Here is a 16,979-nt window from a genome sequence, read left to right as displayed (position 1 = left end):
CTGGTTCAGCGGCCTCCCTGGCTGCCCATCGCCGTGCCTGCTATTTAATGATGCAGAGTGACCCCTGCTTCCCAGGAGGAGAAGGGGCGGGACGTGCCCGGAGAGCATAATAGCCGGCAGGAGAGACCCAGAACCTCCCCTTCCTGAAGTCGTGAGGCGATTGTCCTCCTCTCCCTCCCACTAACCGGGGCTTCTGTTTACTCTGGGGGCATGAGTCAGGGAGCACTGCTTTCTTCTCGGTATCCCACCTCCATCCAGTCATTCCCCACCTAGTCAGTCACTGATTTAATGGAGGCTTTTGAGGTTTTGCTCTGGGCCAAGGTGTGACTCAGATGGTAAAGCGTCTGCCTGCAGTGCAGGAGACCTGGGTTCGATTCCTAGTTGGGAAGATCCCCTGGAGAAGGCAGTGGCAACCCACTCCAGTACTCTTGCCTGGAAAATTCCATTGACAGAGGAGCCTGGTAGGCTACAGTCCAAGGGGTTGCAAAGAGTCAGACGCGACTGAGCCGCTTCACTTTCTTTACTTTCGCTTTCTTTAAGGTGTGTCTGAGGCGTTGTGGACAAACCATGAACGGGGCAGAGAGGGTCTGCGCCTCTAAGGACCTTGTGTTCTTATGGGTGGAAGCAGAAAGCAAGTAGATCAATACAAATAAATACACAAGATGCAATCATCTTGAGACTCAGTTTACCAGAGGCATGAGAGAGGGCCACTGGACAGAGGGTGACTTGAGATCGGCGCTGGGGTCTGACACTTCGGGAGGGGCACTGCGGCCGGGGGGTTGGCCCGCAGGTTGTCAGCGCTTGGGGGCTGCTCCCTGCGGGAGGGGTTTCTATCCTTGGTTCTTAGTGTGGGAAAAAGCCGTGTGTCCTGTGGGGCTGGGTTCCTGCCCTTTCCCGTGGGCGGTGTAGACGTTAGATGTTTATCTCGTGGCCCCTCTGGAGGCTGGAATCCCAGGGCTGGTGACACTCCTGAGGCCTCCCTCCAGGACTGGGGGGCAGCCGTCTCCTCCCCACGTCCTCACTCTGGGAGCCTGTGTCCTCAGTTCGTCTCTCTGTAAGTCAAGAGTCCATCCTCACGACCTCATTTGACATGAGCCTTGAAGGGGACTTGTTTCAGTCCCAAACTGTGACTCTCCAGGCCTGAGTCCACCGCTGCAACCGTTTGCTGGGCCAGACAGGACACAGGCTAAGTGGGAGCCGAGCCCCGAGAGCTTGTGGTCAGGCGTGCGTGCTGGGTTGCTCAGTCATGCCTGACTCTTTGCGAGCGACCCCGTGGACTGTAGCCCTCTAGGCCCCTCTATCCATGAGGATCCTCCAGGCAAGAATACTGGAGTGGGTTGCCATGCCCTCCTCCAGGGTATCTTCCCAACCCAGAGGTCTAACCCCGGTCTCCTGCATTGCAGGCAGATTCTTTCCTGTCTAAGCCACCAGGGAAGCCCAAGAATACTGAAGTGGGTTGTAATGCCCTCCTCCAGGGGGTCTTCCCGACCCAGGGATCAAGCCCACCTCTCTTATGTCTCCTGAATTGGCAGGCAGGGGTCAGGAGATGGTGATAAACAAACCCGTGTGCTAACAGGTCCTCTTCTCTTTATTTCTCAGCTCTTTTACTTGGTCTCCGTCTGCCTGTGTGTCTCTGTGATCGTGGCCTTCCAGCTCACCGCCTTCACTTTCCGGGAGAACCTGGCGGCCACGGCCCTGCTGCTGGTACTTTTCGGGTATGTGATGAGACGCGTGGCTGCAGAATTACGGCTTGTTTTCTGAAGGAGAACCCCCCCGGGGCAGCTTTGAACCTGCTGCCAGCTTCATGGTTTTCTCTCCTTCCAGCCAATTATGCTGCTGCTTCCTGGGGCACGGAGCTGAGCAGCGTGAGCAGGACGCCTGGTGCCTGCTCACGGTGGGGGGAGGCAGTGATGGGGACAGCTTGGCTCCGTCTGTCTGAGAGCCCCTTATTCTGTCTCTGATGTTCCTCTGGGGCTCCACACGTCACCCACTCAGCTCCGGAACTGTCCTTCTAGAACTCGTGAAGCTCTACAGCTGCCGTATTTCTCCCTCTCCTGGTCTCAGTAGTTCCGAAATGTTTTGTCTAACTTCTATCACTTTATTTTTTTTCTCACAGGGTCAAAGTAGCAAAAGCAGAAAAGTCATTTTACAAATTTCTCCTTTGTACACACTGATCAGGATCCTTGCTAGCAGTCCCCAGAGTGTGCCTGCCGGGTAGCAAGAATGCATACGATCATCACTCGACTCTCGGTCTAGGCTAGGCATGTGAGAGATGCTTGATGATAGTAGGGAACAAATTAACTTATGACTCGCTGGTAAAGAACCCACCTGCCAATGCAGGAGACATGGGTTCAACCCCTGGATCAGGAAGATCCCCTGGAATAGGAAATGGCATCCTACTTCAGTATTCTTCCCTGGAAAATTCCATGGACAGAGGAGCCTACAGTCCATGGAGTCGTAAAGAGTCAGACACGACTGAGCACACACACATGCACACACATACACTATATATATGTGTATAATATATATATATATTTTAAACAGACCATTCTGCTTTTATCTAAGCCACAGTTTGTAAAATGGTTTTTACATAGATGACAGTTGTATCAGCAATTCAGACTTTCCAAAGCATCTAATTAGGGAACAGTTGTATCCTTACTGGAAAAACAGATATGTAGATGGATAGATAAATAGATGAGGGACAAAGAGAGAGACAGAGAAACCTTAAGCTGAGAATTCTCTCCACGTTTGTGACAGCAGCCCTTTTCAGCGGATTTCGGAGACTCACAGGTCTTGGGTCGAGGCAAATCCAGGGGCTCAGAAGGTGACATGTCAGCTGGAGGGTCTCAGGTGAGGGGGACCCAGAGGACCTGGAAAGGTGACTCAGGCAGGTTCCGGGGGAGAAGCACAAAGTGGGGATCCCCAGGCTCTCAGGTGACATCCCAGGGCTGATTCAGTTTTTAGAGGGGTTCTTCCTCCACTGGAGCCCAGGAATGTGCATGACCCTGACGTGGTGACTCCCCTGCAAGGGGAGGGATCCCTGGGGCCCCAAATGCTACCACATCCTCTGAGTGCCCCAGTGGACAGCGTGTTGGCTTACTCCTCCTGTCTACACACGGAGCCCCAGAACCATCTCAAAAAGGTTGATCCCAGAATAAGCTGAGACCCAAGAACACAGTCGGGCATTAAAAGGGGCTGTTTGTTTGGAATCTGGAAAAACTAGGGATTGTGTAAGTGATCAGAGTCTCATAAGGTATAATGGGAAAACATGCCCAGTTACGATTTTCCTTTTTCTTTTCTTTCTCTCCATGGAGGAAAAATCGATGTTTAAGCTGGAAAGGGAGAATAAGCATCAAAAAGGAAAAAAAAAATCTAAAAACCTCAGAGAGAAAACAGAATCTAACTTACATAAAAACATGAAAGCTTAGCCACTATTTAGTGCACATTTAACACTAAAGGATGATAAAGATGAGATTCCAAAATCCTTCCATGTCTTAGAAAATTCCTGCCCTGTGGGGGGAGGGGCCAGTTTCAAAGGGTTGAAAACCCCATAAACGGCAGAATAATGGTTAGCAGGCCTCCAACCTCCAGTGTTAAAATATTAAAATGACATTATAGTTTCATAAAAAATAGAGGTTGTTAGAAGCTACCATAGGTTTCATTAAAAATAAATTATGCCCTTCGTGTGTGTGCTCAGTCGTGTCTGACTCTTTGCGACCCCATGGACTGTAGCCTGCCAGGCTCCTCTGTCCTTGGAATTCTCCAGGGAAGGATACTGGACTGGGTTGCCATGCCCTCCTCCAGGGGATCTTCCCAACCGAGGGATTGAACCCACGTCTCCTGCACCTCCTGCAGTGGCAGGCAGATTCTTTACTACTGATCCCCTGGGGAAGCCTGCTGAGTGGCATGAGGATCTTAATTCCCTGACTTGGGATGGAAGCCATGCACCCTGAGTGGAATTGCAGAGTTCTAAGCGCTGGATGGACAGGAAGTCCCTGAATCAGTAGTGTTGAGTTGCTGGGGAGGGAGTGCTGGCTCATTCTTGAAAGGAATTTCACAGCAACTACAGCTGCTTCCCACGACTGGCTCACAGACTGCCGCTGCTGTGTCTCAGTTAAAAATCTGCTCTGACCGCTGCTGCCTCAGGTGCTCATCCAGACAGCCACGCAGCGGCGGGGTAGGACTGTTTATGTCCCAGGGAACAGAGAAGGGCAGAGTGGCCGGGTGGGGCAGAACGTGAGGCCGGGAGCTGGCTGCTCTCTGTAGTTCAGATAGAGACCATGGCATCATGACCTCCTTGGTAATTAATTTAGTTTATTTTAATTTTTATTGGAGTATAGTTGATTTATAATGTTGTGTTAGCTTTAGATGTACAGTGCAGTGAATAAGTTACTCATATGAAGCTCCAACATTTTGGCCACCTGATGTGAAGAGACAACTCATTGGAAAAGACCCTGATGCTGGGAAAGATTGAAGGCAGGAGGAGAAGGGGGTGACAGAGGACGAGATGGTTGGATGGCATCACTGACTCAGTGGGCATGAGTTTGAGCAACTTCTGGATATAGTGCAGGACAGGCAAGCCTGACATGCTGCAGTCCTAGGGGATGAAAAGAATCAGACACGACTTAGCAACTGAACAACAACCAGTGTGTGTGTGTGTGTGTATAAATATTTCCACTCTTTTTAATATTATTTTCCCGTATAGATCATTACAGAGCTTGAGTTGAGCTCCTTGTGCTATCCAGTAGGTCCTTATTAGTTATCTATTTTATACATCGTAGTGTGAATTTAGTTCAATGATCATTAATCACTGAGCTATTTGATGCAACAGCTAATTAAGAGCAGTTGCATTAAAGCACTCACCTTCCCCTTGTGTGTCAAAAGTCATTTTTTCATGCCTGAATTATGAGGCAGACGGTTGACAGAAGTTTCTAACATACTGTATGATTCTATGTTTAATATTAAACATACATTAATATTTTCTGAAATACAGGGATGTATCTTTGATCCAGGGGCAAATACCATACATTTCACGTGGATAAGGAATTACACTCTAAAGCTATTTCAGGGACCTGCTGAGCCAGGGAGTGGGATTTCAGAGTTAAATGGTAGCTCTGTTTTTAGTTTTTAAAGGAACCTCCATACTGTTCTCCATAGCGGCTGTACCACTTTACAATGGAATATTACTCAGCCATTAAAGAGAATGAAGTAATGCTAAAATCGCAGCAACGCGGATGGGCATAGTTCAGTTCAGTCGCTCAGCTGAGATTGTTGTGAATGGAGTAAGTCAGGCAGAGGCGGTATCCTATGACATTCCTTATATGCAGAATCTAAAAAGAAATGATACAAATGAACTCACAGAACAGAAACAAATTCACAGACTTAGAGAACAAGCTCATGCTTGCCAAGGGGGAAGGATAGAGGGAAGGGATAGTTAGGGAGTTTGGGATTGGCATGTACACACTGCTGGGCTTACTCGGTGGCGCTCGTGGTAAAGAACCTGCCTGCCAGAGCAGAAGACTCAAGAGACTCGGGTTCGATCCCTGGATCAGGAAGATGCCCTGGATCCAGTATTCTTGCAGCCCACTCCAATATTCTTGCCTGAAGAACCCCATGGACAGAGGAGCCTGGTGGGCTACAGTCCACGGGGTCGTAGTTGGACACGTTTGAAACGACTGAGCACGCACGTGCGCACTGATACGTTTAAAGTAGATAACCAACAAGGACCGACCGTATAGCCCAGGGAGCTCTGCTCAGTGCCATGTGGCAGCCTGGGTGGGAGGGGAGTCTGGGGAGAGTGGATCCGGTATATGCTCCACCTGAAACTATCATGACATTATTAATCAGCTCTACTCCAATATAAAATAAAAAGTTAAAAAATATTAATAAACATTTTTTTTTAAAAGTCAGTGACTTCTCTGCTGGCGTCCACATTGAGGTACCAGCTTCCTTTGCTTGGTGGGGTAAGTGGGGCAGGGAGGTCACAGGAGGAAGCTGAGGGGAGTCAACCATGAATAAACCCTGGCTCTGTGCTCTGGAGAAAGAAAGACGAAGAGGTGTTTTCCTTCGAGGAACATTGTGGGTGTTTTCTTACAGTGTGAGGCCATCTGAAACCTGTAGGGGCTACTCCTAGGATTCGCTGTTCACCGCCCAGCTTCAGGGTCACACAGAAATGACTCCCACTTCCCGCTCCTCCTCCTCTCCAGCTGTGGGTCCTCGGTCAGGTATCTGAGGCTTGTCAGTGCCACGATGAGATGGGGCCATGGCTCCCACCTATAAGGCTGCAGCAGTGGGGAGGTCAGAGCACACGCTAGAAGCGTAAGGTATGGAGCCCACGAGGGCCCCCCAGAGAGGGAGAGTTCCATTTTCATCCGCTCTCCTCTTTTTGTATAGTTTTCCACTTGTGATAGCTTTAATTCTCACTCTAACAAACAGGTGTCATGCCTGTTTGCTGAGAAGCTGTGAGCAAGGAGCAAGGCCAAGCTTGCCCCGTGTGGTGGGAGGTGTGGGCCTTTCTTTGGCTCATGGAGCTGCATGCCCAGGCCCGGGTTTGACCTGACCCAGGCTCTGCCCACCGTATTACAGAAAATGTGCTTCGTCTTTAGAAAATACTGCCAGCTTTACTAAGTCAAGTGTGCTTCTGTTCATTGAGGGAGGAAGACTAGCCGGCCAACGGCGTCTTGTCTGTGACTCGGCCTCTAGAGGAAGGGGAGTTGCAGGGTGAGGAGCGCAACTTTTTGCTTTGCTTTTCAGGTATGCCACTCTCCCCTGGATGTATCTCGTCTCGAGGGTCTTCTCCAGCTCGGATGTCGCTTTCATCTCCTACATCTCCTTGAACTTCATCTTTGGACTCTGTACCATGCTGATGACGGTCATGCCGCGGCTGCTGGCCATCGTCTCCAAGGCTCAGGTCCGTGACCCTCTGCACGGCCTCCCGGGGCAAGGGGAGGGACAGAGGGTCAACTCACACCGAGCCCATTCCTTTTCCAACGGGGCTTCACTGCAGATGTGCTGCTGTCCACGGTCTTTACCTCCAGAGAGAGAGACAGGGACTCTACTTAGCAGAAACATCTGTGCCTTGATACGCAGCAGACCCAGGCTGGCAGCTGCGGGCAGAAGATGAGCTGTTTGTGCTCCCGCTTCACGGGTGAAGGGCGGACTGGGCAGTGCGTTCACGGCCGCGTCCCTGTTTGCAGATGGTTGGAAGGGTGGCTGTTTGTGTGAAGTGTGTCCTGTCTGGGCCTCGCGGGAACAGGGCTCAGATGTCCCTGTCTCTGGGCTCAAATGCTCCGGCCTGGGATTTGCCACAGTGCAGACCACACTCTCAGGCCACAGCAGGTTTGAATTTTCCGGGTGATTCCGCCCTCTCCCCTCGGAGCCCCAGGAAAGATTTAGATTTGCTGCTCTCAGAGTTTTGGAGCAGAAGGCTTCTGCAAGACCGGACTCCTGGCCCAGGAACATTTATCCTGGTGAGGAGGTGCCTCTCTCAGGGAACCCCTTCCATCAGGCTGTCTGTATCTGGAGGGCCACTCTGGGGCTGTCATTCCAGCAGGCATCGGGGTCCAACGGAACCCAGCAGTGCTGACCGCCCCCCGCCCCCCAGCACCCACTGACTCTTGTCGGGCCAGGCTCCTCCCCGCGAGGCCTGCTGGGGTCTTGGCCACAGTAATTCATCTTCCGTCTCTCTCAGCCTCCCCTGGGCTGCCTGTGGGGATGGACTTCAGAGTCTGCAGCCTCCTCTGCCCTGTCTTTCTACACTTTCCCTTCTGGCTCTGGCCACACCATTCTCTCCCGATGCCCCGCTGTCTGTGTGGGCTGCGTTCTCACTAGTCCTGGTGTTGGATCCACTCAGAGGCTGAGAAAACAGCCCCAGAGAGGCCCAGTCTGGAGGATGGGCCACTGGTCAGTGTCCGGCAAGTCGGAGGCTAAGCTCCCTTCCTGTGCCCAGACGCACCGGGACGTGACTGATTCTCCAGCATCAGCCTGAGTTCTTTTCCTCAAGTTTGTACAGAAGCAGCGAGCTCTGTAAACATGCATTTGGATCCAATGAAAGAAACAGTCTATTCTGGTGATTTTTTTAGATCTGTTATTGACACTAATCTGTATTAGCGTGTCTAGACTTTGAATAGCAAACTAGCAGAACGATTCATTGGCTTTCACTCGAGAGAGTGTTGAAGTTAGTGGAGGCAGAACAGAGCTTCCTTGTCCCCATCAGAACTCTGATATACCATGGATCTCAGTCATGAACTAAAGGTAAGAGAGGCAGATTCGTGGTAGACAGTCCCTGCCCTGGGGATGGGTCACAGACAGAAGAGGAGGAGGAGGGGGCTTCTGGACCCACAGAGCAAACCCACCCAGAGTCTTGAGATCCTGAGACTGAGGTCAGTGGGATGCTTTGTTGCTTCCTGTTGTAAACAGCTTTATTCACTTGGAGAGAAATCTGCAGGCAGTAAGTTGTTTGCAAAAAAATGAGTCAAACCCAATTGTTAACAGATAAAAAAAGGCATTTTGTTGCTGTTGCTGAGGTCTGTCTTTTCCTTTGCTCTTTATTTTGATATGTTCTGCTTAAAAAGATCAACGTCATAAATGGGTGATTTTCAGATATTCCTTTGTAAGTTCAAGAGGTAACATATTCCTGTGAAATCATGACATAAGACGAGAAAGGGGACTAGATTTTCAGACCAGTGTCAAAGACCAGTATAGCTGATATTAACCACTATGTAGACAAACAGTACTGTTAATGTGAGCATTTTGCTTTTGACCAAGTCACAGTTTATAAGCAGATATGCACAGAAGAGGCATTTGGGGCTCTAATTCAGGCTGTGGAGCGTCAGTCTCTCCCACTGTGGAGGCTCTCTTTTGAGGGGTTGGAAATGCAGGTAGGTGAAAAAAATCATAGCTTTTCTTTTTAATGTTTACTTACTTGGCTGCTTTGGGTCTTAGTTGTGGCATGTGGGATCTTGGTTTGTCCTGTGGATCTTCACGGTGGTGCATGAGCTCTCTAGTTGTGGTGTGCCCACTCAGTAATTTTGGCTTTTGGAAAAAACTCATAGTTTCAGTAATTTATTTCTTTACTTGATCAATCTCTACATATTGTGAATCAGACACTTATAAATTGCTGTTCTGTGAATTTGTGTGGCTACACTCAACATGCGTGGGTTATTTACCAACTTGGTGTTATGAGTTGCAAATAGCTTTGTTCACGTGGGAATAGATACCAGTGTGTGAATTTCTTACAGTCAGGTCTGAGTCCTCACCATTAATTAATTATTCCCTGAACTGTCAGATCCTGAGTTAAAAGCTGTAATAGTCTCCTGTTTCCATCTTATTAAAACGGAACCCTTTGAAGTCATATATTATTTGATCCAGGGAGATAGTTTTATGAAAAGTGGGATAATAAACCCCTTTAGGACTGTTGGAAATCTATAAATAGTGGTAGTTGGTCAAGACCGGAACCAAAGGATCATTAAATGAGCCTTTCATGTTTTTCTCATGTCTGCATGCAAAAGACAGTAAACTGTGATGTAGCAATACATGCCCCCAGAAGTCTTTTTTTGTTTGCTTTATTACTTTTATATTTTAGTTTATTTTTTATTGAAGTATAGTTGAATTACAGTGTTGTGTTAATTAGTACTGTACAGAAGTACAGTGACTCAATCATATGCATATGTACATTCTTTCTCATATTCTTTTCCATTGTGGTTGATCACAGGATACTGATTGTAGTTCCCTGTACCATAGAGTAGGACCCGGTTGTTTATTCATTCTTTGATTAGTAGTAGTTTGCAGCTGCTAATCCCAAACTCCCTCTCCATCCCCCCCCCGCCCCCGCCCCTTGGCAACCACAGATCTGTCCTCTGTGTCTGTGAGTCTGTTTCTGTCTCACGGATAAGCTGGTTTGTGTCATGGTTTAGATTCCACACATAAGTGATGCCACATGTCGTCTGTCTTTTGCTGACCTGCTTCACTTAGTGTGATAACCTCTGGTTGCGTCCGCGCTGCTACAGACGGCATGCTGTCACTCCTTTCTGTGACTGAGTGGTGGTCCATCGTGTGTGTGCACCACACTGTCTATCTGCTCATCTGTTGATGGACGTGGACGTTGCTTCCATGTCTTGGCTGTTGTAAATAGTGCTGCTATGAACACAGGGGCGCATGCATCTCTTCAAACAAGATTTTCACTGGACACGTGCCCAGGAGTGGGATTGCTGGGTCATATGGTGGCTCTGTGTTTAGCTTTTTCGAGAATCTTCATACTTTTTTCCATAGTGGCTGCACCAGTTTACATTCCCACCCAGACAGTGTAGGAGGGCTCCTTTTCCTCCACACCCTCTCCAGCATTTGTAGACTTCTTGATGATGGTCATTCTGACTGGTGTGAGGTGGTATCTCATTGTGGTCTTGATTGGCATTTCTCTAATACTTAGAAACGATGAGCATCTTTTTATGCCTATTGACTATCTGTATGTCTTCTTTGGAGAAATGTCTCTTTAGGTCTTCTGCCCATTTTTCGATTGGGTTGTTTGATTTTTAGTGTTGACCTTTTTTGGATTTTCTATTGTCCTTGAACCACACTAGTAGAGACAACTCATTGTGAATAGCTGTGAGTTTACACTAAGGGAACACTGGATGGTATTGGTTGTGAGATAGATAATTGATGGTTTTGTATGTCTTCTTTATGAAGAGCTCTCACTTTGATTTCTCTTTCTTTCACTGCACAGAATTTACAGAACATCTATGACGTCCTCAAGTGGGTCTTCACCATTTTCCCTCAGTTCTGCCTGGGTCAGGGGCTGATAGAACTCTGTTACAATCAGATCAGGTACGACCTGACCCATAATTTCGGCATCGATTCCTATGTGAGCCCATTTGAGATGAACTTCCTGGGCTGGATCTTCGTGCAGTTGGCTGTACAAGGCTCGGTCCTTCTCCTCCTGAGGGTGCTGCTGCACAGAGACCTCTGGCTGCAACCCAGGTACGTCCTGCAAGGCTCGTCCTTGATGCAAGTAGTGTCCAAATAAAGATGGAGCAGCAAATCCATCCTGGAGGTTGCGGGACAAGAAATGTTCTGAACAGTGTCATACCCACACCTCATAGTTAGGATTTGACAGTTTTTGTTTGCTTTGTATTTTGTTTGTATTTTCTTTTCATTGGTGAGTTACTGACATTAGGAAAGGGAATGTCAAAAGAAAAGGTGTCAACCTGTGAGATAATTGACCCAATTCTTTAGTCACCTTAATGAATTTTCCTTTTTAAAATTGCTCAGTTTTCCTCTTACTCTGATTGTAGCACCTAGGGTGAATTCAGTTGATCCCATAACATACTCTGAACTTGCCTGGTGGCTCAGATGGTAGAGAATCTGCCTGCAATGCAGGAAACCCTGATTTGATCCCAGGGTTAGGAAGATCCCCTGGAGAAAGAAATGGCAAGCTGCTCCAGTATTCTTGCCTGGGAAATCCCATGGACAGAGGAGCCTGGTGGGCTACTGTCCACGGGGTCTCAAAGAGTTGAACATGACTTAGCGACTAATACTTTCACTTTCATAACATAATATCGTTTTGTGGCACAATAGCATCAACTCCTCAAAGCAGGTGTCTGTAGAAAATCAGTGCTGGTAACCACTTGCCCTTTGCCAGAGCCTCTTGTTATTAGCACTGAAAACATTTTATTTAATTAACATTATTCACTAGTGATGCTGATAATTTCCTCCCCTTTGTTAGGTGAGAATGAAAGTCAGTAGCCCAAGGGGTATGTGTGTAAATGATGTGTGCCGTTCACGTGAGTTTGTGTGTGCCCATGTCCACACAAATACATTCTTATACCCACATCTCTATATTCTCAATAGGGTCACAAGTGGTTTTGCAAGGACGTGTGAAATATTGACAGATACATTTTAAATATCAAACAAGGAATGTACTTTCTTATGTAGGGCCCACAATGGCATGTCTGTCCCTCTGTAATCCTTGTGGCCTGAATCTGTGGACTTGCTCTAAGAAAGCGATCCTTTATAGAGAAAGTACTAATTAGGACCATATCACAGGAGAAACTGTTAAATATTATAGACATAGTATTAACACTCCATGATGATTTCCTTATAGAATTTCCCCGCCTCAGTCATTTCATTGACATGCTTCCTTTAGAATCTGCTAAAATGGAGAACCATTTGAATATCCATCACAAAACTCTCTTGAATTGGCCACAATCCCTCTGGAATCTGTAGATATCCAATACTGGCAGAGTTTGAAATAGAATTCTGAGTGCCTTTCAAATGTAATTGGTCCTGTATTTGGCCCTCCATAGTTTAATCTATTTTAAAACCTATTTTGTAGAACCCCTTTCAGCAGATATCAGGGTATTCAATCCTCCTGCAGCATCAAAAGATTTTTCTGTAAAGACTTTGGGTGTTACCTTTATGTGGAACCCCATGGACTGCAGCACACCAGGCTTCCCTGTCCATCACCAACTCCCAGAGCTTGCTCAAACTCATGTCCATCAAGTCATTTGATGCTATCCAACCATCTCATCCTGTCGTCCTTCTCACACTGCCTTCAACCTTTCCCAGTATCAGGGAATTTTCAAATGAGTCAGTTCTTTGCATCAGGTGGCCAAAGTATTGGAGTTTCAGCTTCAGCATCAGTCCTTCCAATGGATATTCAGGACGGATTTCCTTTAGGATTGACTGGTTTGATCTCCTTGCAGGCCAAGGGACTCTCAAGAGTCTTCTCCAATACCACAGTTCAAAAGCATCAATTCTTTGACACTCAGTTTTCTTTCTAGTCCAACTCTCACATCCATACATGACTACTGGAAAAGCCATAGCTTTGACTAGACGGACTTTGTTGGCAAAGTAACATCTCTGCTTTTTAATATGCTGTCTAGGTTGGCCATAGCTTTTCTTCCGAGGAGCAAGCATCTTTTAATTTCATGGCTGTGGTCATCATCTGCAGTGATTTTGGAGTGGAAAAGTATAAGTGAAACCAAATATTAGATTAATGTCCTTGTTATCTGCAGTAAATAGTCAATATTTGTTGTTCTTTGTCATTGTGAAGGTTACAGAAGCCAGAAATTAAATGTAATTTAGACATTAGTTACCTGTCACTCCATTATGAATGACAATGATATGACCAAATTAATATGTTTTTAAAATCGAGATCTAACCAGGTCACTAATCATTGCCTGAAAGCTAAGTCCAAGGTTCTCAGCCAGGCCCTTCAAGTCTGGCAGCTCATGCTCAGAGACGCTCCATGTGATGTCCCTTCTGTCCCCACCTGTGACATTGGCCCTGATCTCCAGTTTGGGCTGGTCCTTTGCCAGGACTGCCTTCCTCATCTCCAGGACCCTCCTTGTAGGTCCTCCTGCCTCTCCGGCCTGGCATGATGCCCTCCCAGTGTTTCTATTACAGCTCGCATTTACCATCAGGGCCGTCAGTGTTGTTTTAACGGGTTTGTATGTTACTCTCCTCTACCTGACTCTATAAATTCCTTGTGCAGGAGATATTTTACACTGTTGTAGTGAATTCCTAGAAAGAATAGGAACACCCTACCCTCTGCATCTGGACAGACAGTTCCTGCGTCCCCTCCTAAGTGGACTGTTTCCCGCCTGAGCTTGGGTCCGGTTCCCCACTGCCCTTCCCCACCCGGCGTCTGCTTATAGCCTGCAGTCCCTCTGTCAGCCTGTGTTGTCTGCTCAGACCCAGGACCACATCAGAACCTGAGCTCCAGCCACACACGAGTCAGGTTGGGTGGGCTTCGGTCGGGGTAGGGGTGGGCAGGCCCTGTTTGTTGTCTCTCTGGTCTGAGCCAGTTTCTGCTCTCTATGTCCCAGTTGCCTGCTGGGTCTGAGCAGCCACATGGCCCCGGGCATATCTCCCTTCTGATATCAGCAGCACTAAATCCCTGCAAGGACCCGCTGCACGGACGCCCGCCAGGCTCCTTCCTCTTGACACAGATGCCGTTTTCCATGATTGTCAGTTGGAAGATGGCCAGGCAGCTCGTTTCTACATACAGGGGCATGAACTGCATGTTGTGTTGTGGGGAGGAGGCCAGCGAGCAATGCCCTCACTCAGAGCCCCCCACCCACCAGGCCCACCGCTCCCTGAAAGCAGACGCTCCAGCGTGAGAACAGGCAGCAGGCGCAGAGCTGGCCGGGTGATGCTGATGAGGAGACGGTCGGAACCACTGATGGGTCTTGGAGACAGGAAGGGATAAGGTGACGTGTGTCCTGGTGGAGTGAGAGACAGCCTCGGGACGACCAGATGAGGCTGAAGGGCCACGGGACGACCAGATTAGGCTGAAGGGGACGGGCGCCTGACAGTCCAGAAGAAAGTGTCAAATTCAGTGACTCTTCGTAAATTGAACACAGCCGTGTTACCTTCTCCCAGTCAGCAGCACCTGAAGCCCCCTCAGAGCCCGCTGTCAGTCAGTCTCTCTATTGTCGTTCAGTCCCTAAGTCATGTTTTTGCAGCCCCTTGGACTGCCACACACCAGGCTTTCCTGTCCCACACTATAGACGGATTCATTTCTTATGCTTTTGAACACTATATAAACTCTATCATATAACACATACTCCTGCCTGTGTAGCTGTATTTTCTCATCATCTGTGTTGTGTGTTGAGAAAATTATGTTTGTCCAGTGGTGATATCAGGCATGGAAAAAATAATACAGGGAAAGAGGCTTGGGGCACTGGGGTCTAGCTGTAGATATTTTATTGTCTTTTTAATACTTTTTAAATTTTAAAATAGCTTAAGACTCATAAGAAATAGCAAAATTAATCCAGAGAAATTCTATGTCCCCTTCACCCAGCTTCTCCCAACAATACTGTGATAATATAATAACATAGTACACTACAATGTTACATTGATAAAACCAGGAAATTGATGTGGGTACAACACTATCTCAGTGATCTGTACTCATTTAGTTACTAAGATATTGGTTTATTACAGTTTGCAGAAATTGAGATTTACTCAAAAGGCAAAATGCACCAGAAAAGAAAATCATAAAGATTAGAAAGTGAGCTAGCTCAGATTTATAAATCAGAGGTGAGAGTTAGCTCTGTGCTCGTCTGACAGGTGCCTTTTGAGTGCTTCCTGTGCATTCTTTTACACAGCCCAGCGCGTGCCGTGCAACTGTAGCACTTGGGGACTTTCATGTATAATCTAGTTTCGTAAAGGGCTTGTTTGCTCAAGGGCTTCCCCGGGGACTCAGATAGTAAATAATCCACCTGTTAATGTAGGAGACCCGGGATCAGTCCCTGGGTTGAAAAGACCCCCTGGAGAAAGAACTGGCAACCAACCCCGGTATTGCTGCCTGGAGAATTCCGTGGACCGAGGAGTCTGGGCTGAGGAGTCTGGCGGGCCATGGTCCATGGGGTCTCAGAGTCAGACACAGCTGAGCTTTAACTCTTGACTTCACTTGCTCAAAGGGGTCAGACAAGGTGATTTCTTACAACTTTGTGATAAATTATTTGTCCTCTAGCACGAAAGTCTGGTGTGACTTTATTGTTCATAAAATCAGCAAGTGGTTTCAGTTTGGTGTCCATTCATGTCACCGTTTGGATGATTTTTAACCTTTCTTTCCCCCTCGATTCTTCCGGCCCATTTCCCAGGTGTGAATTAACTCTGAACCATCCTCCCAGGGGCCACTCTGCCATTCAAGGCACAGTCACATCTTCCAAGGACATAGATGTTGAAAAAGAGCAAGTGAGGGTGCGGAAAGGCAGAACCAACGGAGACACTCTTGTGCTATACAACCTCAGTAAGAGTTACAGGGGCTTCTTCAAGAGCACGGCCGCTGTGCAGGATATCAGCTTGGGCGTGCACAGGGGAGAGGTAAGAGACTTCTGTCTGTACCTTTTCTGCTGCAGACAGGCATCAGTCTAATTGTGGACCTGCTCATGTTATTCTCAGAATATCTGACATCACAACCAAAACCATCTGCACATTTTAGGAATCTCTCATGGATCTGTATAGAGAGTCGGTTGACTTTCCCTGGTGAAAGCTCTGCTGATTGATTGATGGGGTTTACTCTCTTTCATAATTTTAAAAATTGAAGTGATCAAGGTGGTTGTTGTTTGGTTGCTAACCCATGGACTGGAGCCCACCAGGCTCCTGTGTCCATGGGATTCTCCAGGAAAGAATGCTGCAGTGGGTAGACATTCCCTTCTTTAGGGGATCTTCCCAACCCGGGGATTGAACTTGCATCTCCTGCTTGGCCAGCAGGTTCTTTACCAGGGAGCCACCACGGAAGCCCAGGTGACCCAGGAGCTTTCATTATTGTTTGGGTTATAGAGTGAGTCTCCACTGAGTGCAAATATTTTATAAATCCGATTAATTAAGGAAAACACTTCCAACTCCTGTTTGAACTTCAGTACTCTTTAAGTGGCCAATTAAGCCATCTAGTAAAATGTTATTCTGAAAAAGTAAAAGCACTCACACACCACAGCTAGCTTAGAGTTGTTTTTCATGAGCGTGGCATTAATTCCAGTAGAAATGTTTTTTCTGAACTGACAGAAGCCACGTAAATTGTTCCTGATGGGTGCTTAATGCATAAAGGGAAGTCAGTTCTGGAAGTGATTACTTTTAATTAACTGTTAAAAATAAATGAGAGTGTCTTGCATTCATGTTGTTCCAAACTTCTGAGGAATTCAAAGTAGGTTATATGGGTATCTGATTGGCATCCAAGCTCTGCTGTGAGTGGATCTGTGGTAGAGAGGAGCTGAACGATGATGGATCTGTCTATCCGGGGACATGGCACCCTGCACCGAGGTGTGCGGTCAGACGGGACAGATGTTAAGCAACTGTTTTTTGCAGGGTTTGTGTTTGCTGCTCAGCTCTAAGACTAGCATTGTGATTTTTGCCATCTTATGGAACTATTTTTTTTTACTCTCGTTTAAAAAAAGAAAAAGCTTCCATTTTGTTATTACTTCTCCATGGCGTCCATAGTTGCTCAGTGTAAAGAACCTGCCTGCCAGTGCAAGAGATGC

The 16,979-nt window shown here is 47.3% G+C and overlaps 1 protein-coding gene across 2 annotated transcripts in view; it reads left to right on the top strand.

Annotated features, from left to right (window-relative positions):
- Positions 1–16,979, top strand: part of ABCA13 (ATP binding cassette subfamily A member 13) — a 417,355-nt gene that overhangs the window by 303,613 nt on the left and 96,763 nt on the right. For both annotated transcript variants that reach the window (XM_043462544.1, XM_043462545.1), the window contains 4 exons: positions 1,600–1,715; positions 6,754–6,910; positions 10,721–10,974; positions 15,633–15,825. In XM_043462544.1, coding sequence (XP_043318479.1) covers positions 1,600–1,715; positions 6,754–6,910; positions 10,721–10,974; positions 15,633–15,825 — 720 coding nt within the window. The remainder of the gene's footprint in view (positions 1–1,599; positions 1,716–6,753; positions 6,911–10,720; positions 10,975–15,632; positions 15,826–16,979) is intronic.

The sequence above is a fragment of the Cervus canadensis genome, chromosome 3, assembly GCF_019320065.1.
Source record: "Cervus canadensis isolate Bull #8, Minnesota chromosome 3, ASM1932006v1, whole genome shotgun sequence".
Taxonomy (NCBI): Eukaryota; Metazoa; Chordata; class Mammalia; order Artiodactyla; family Cervidae; genus Cervus; species Cervus canadensis.
This window is presented reverse-complemented; position numbering and strand designations above follow the sequence as displayed.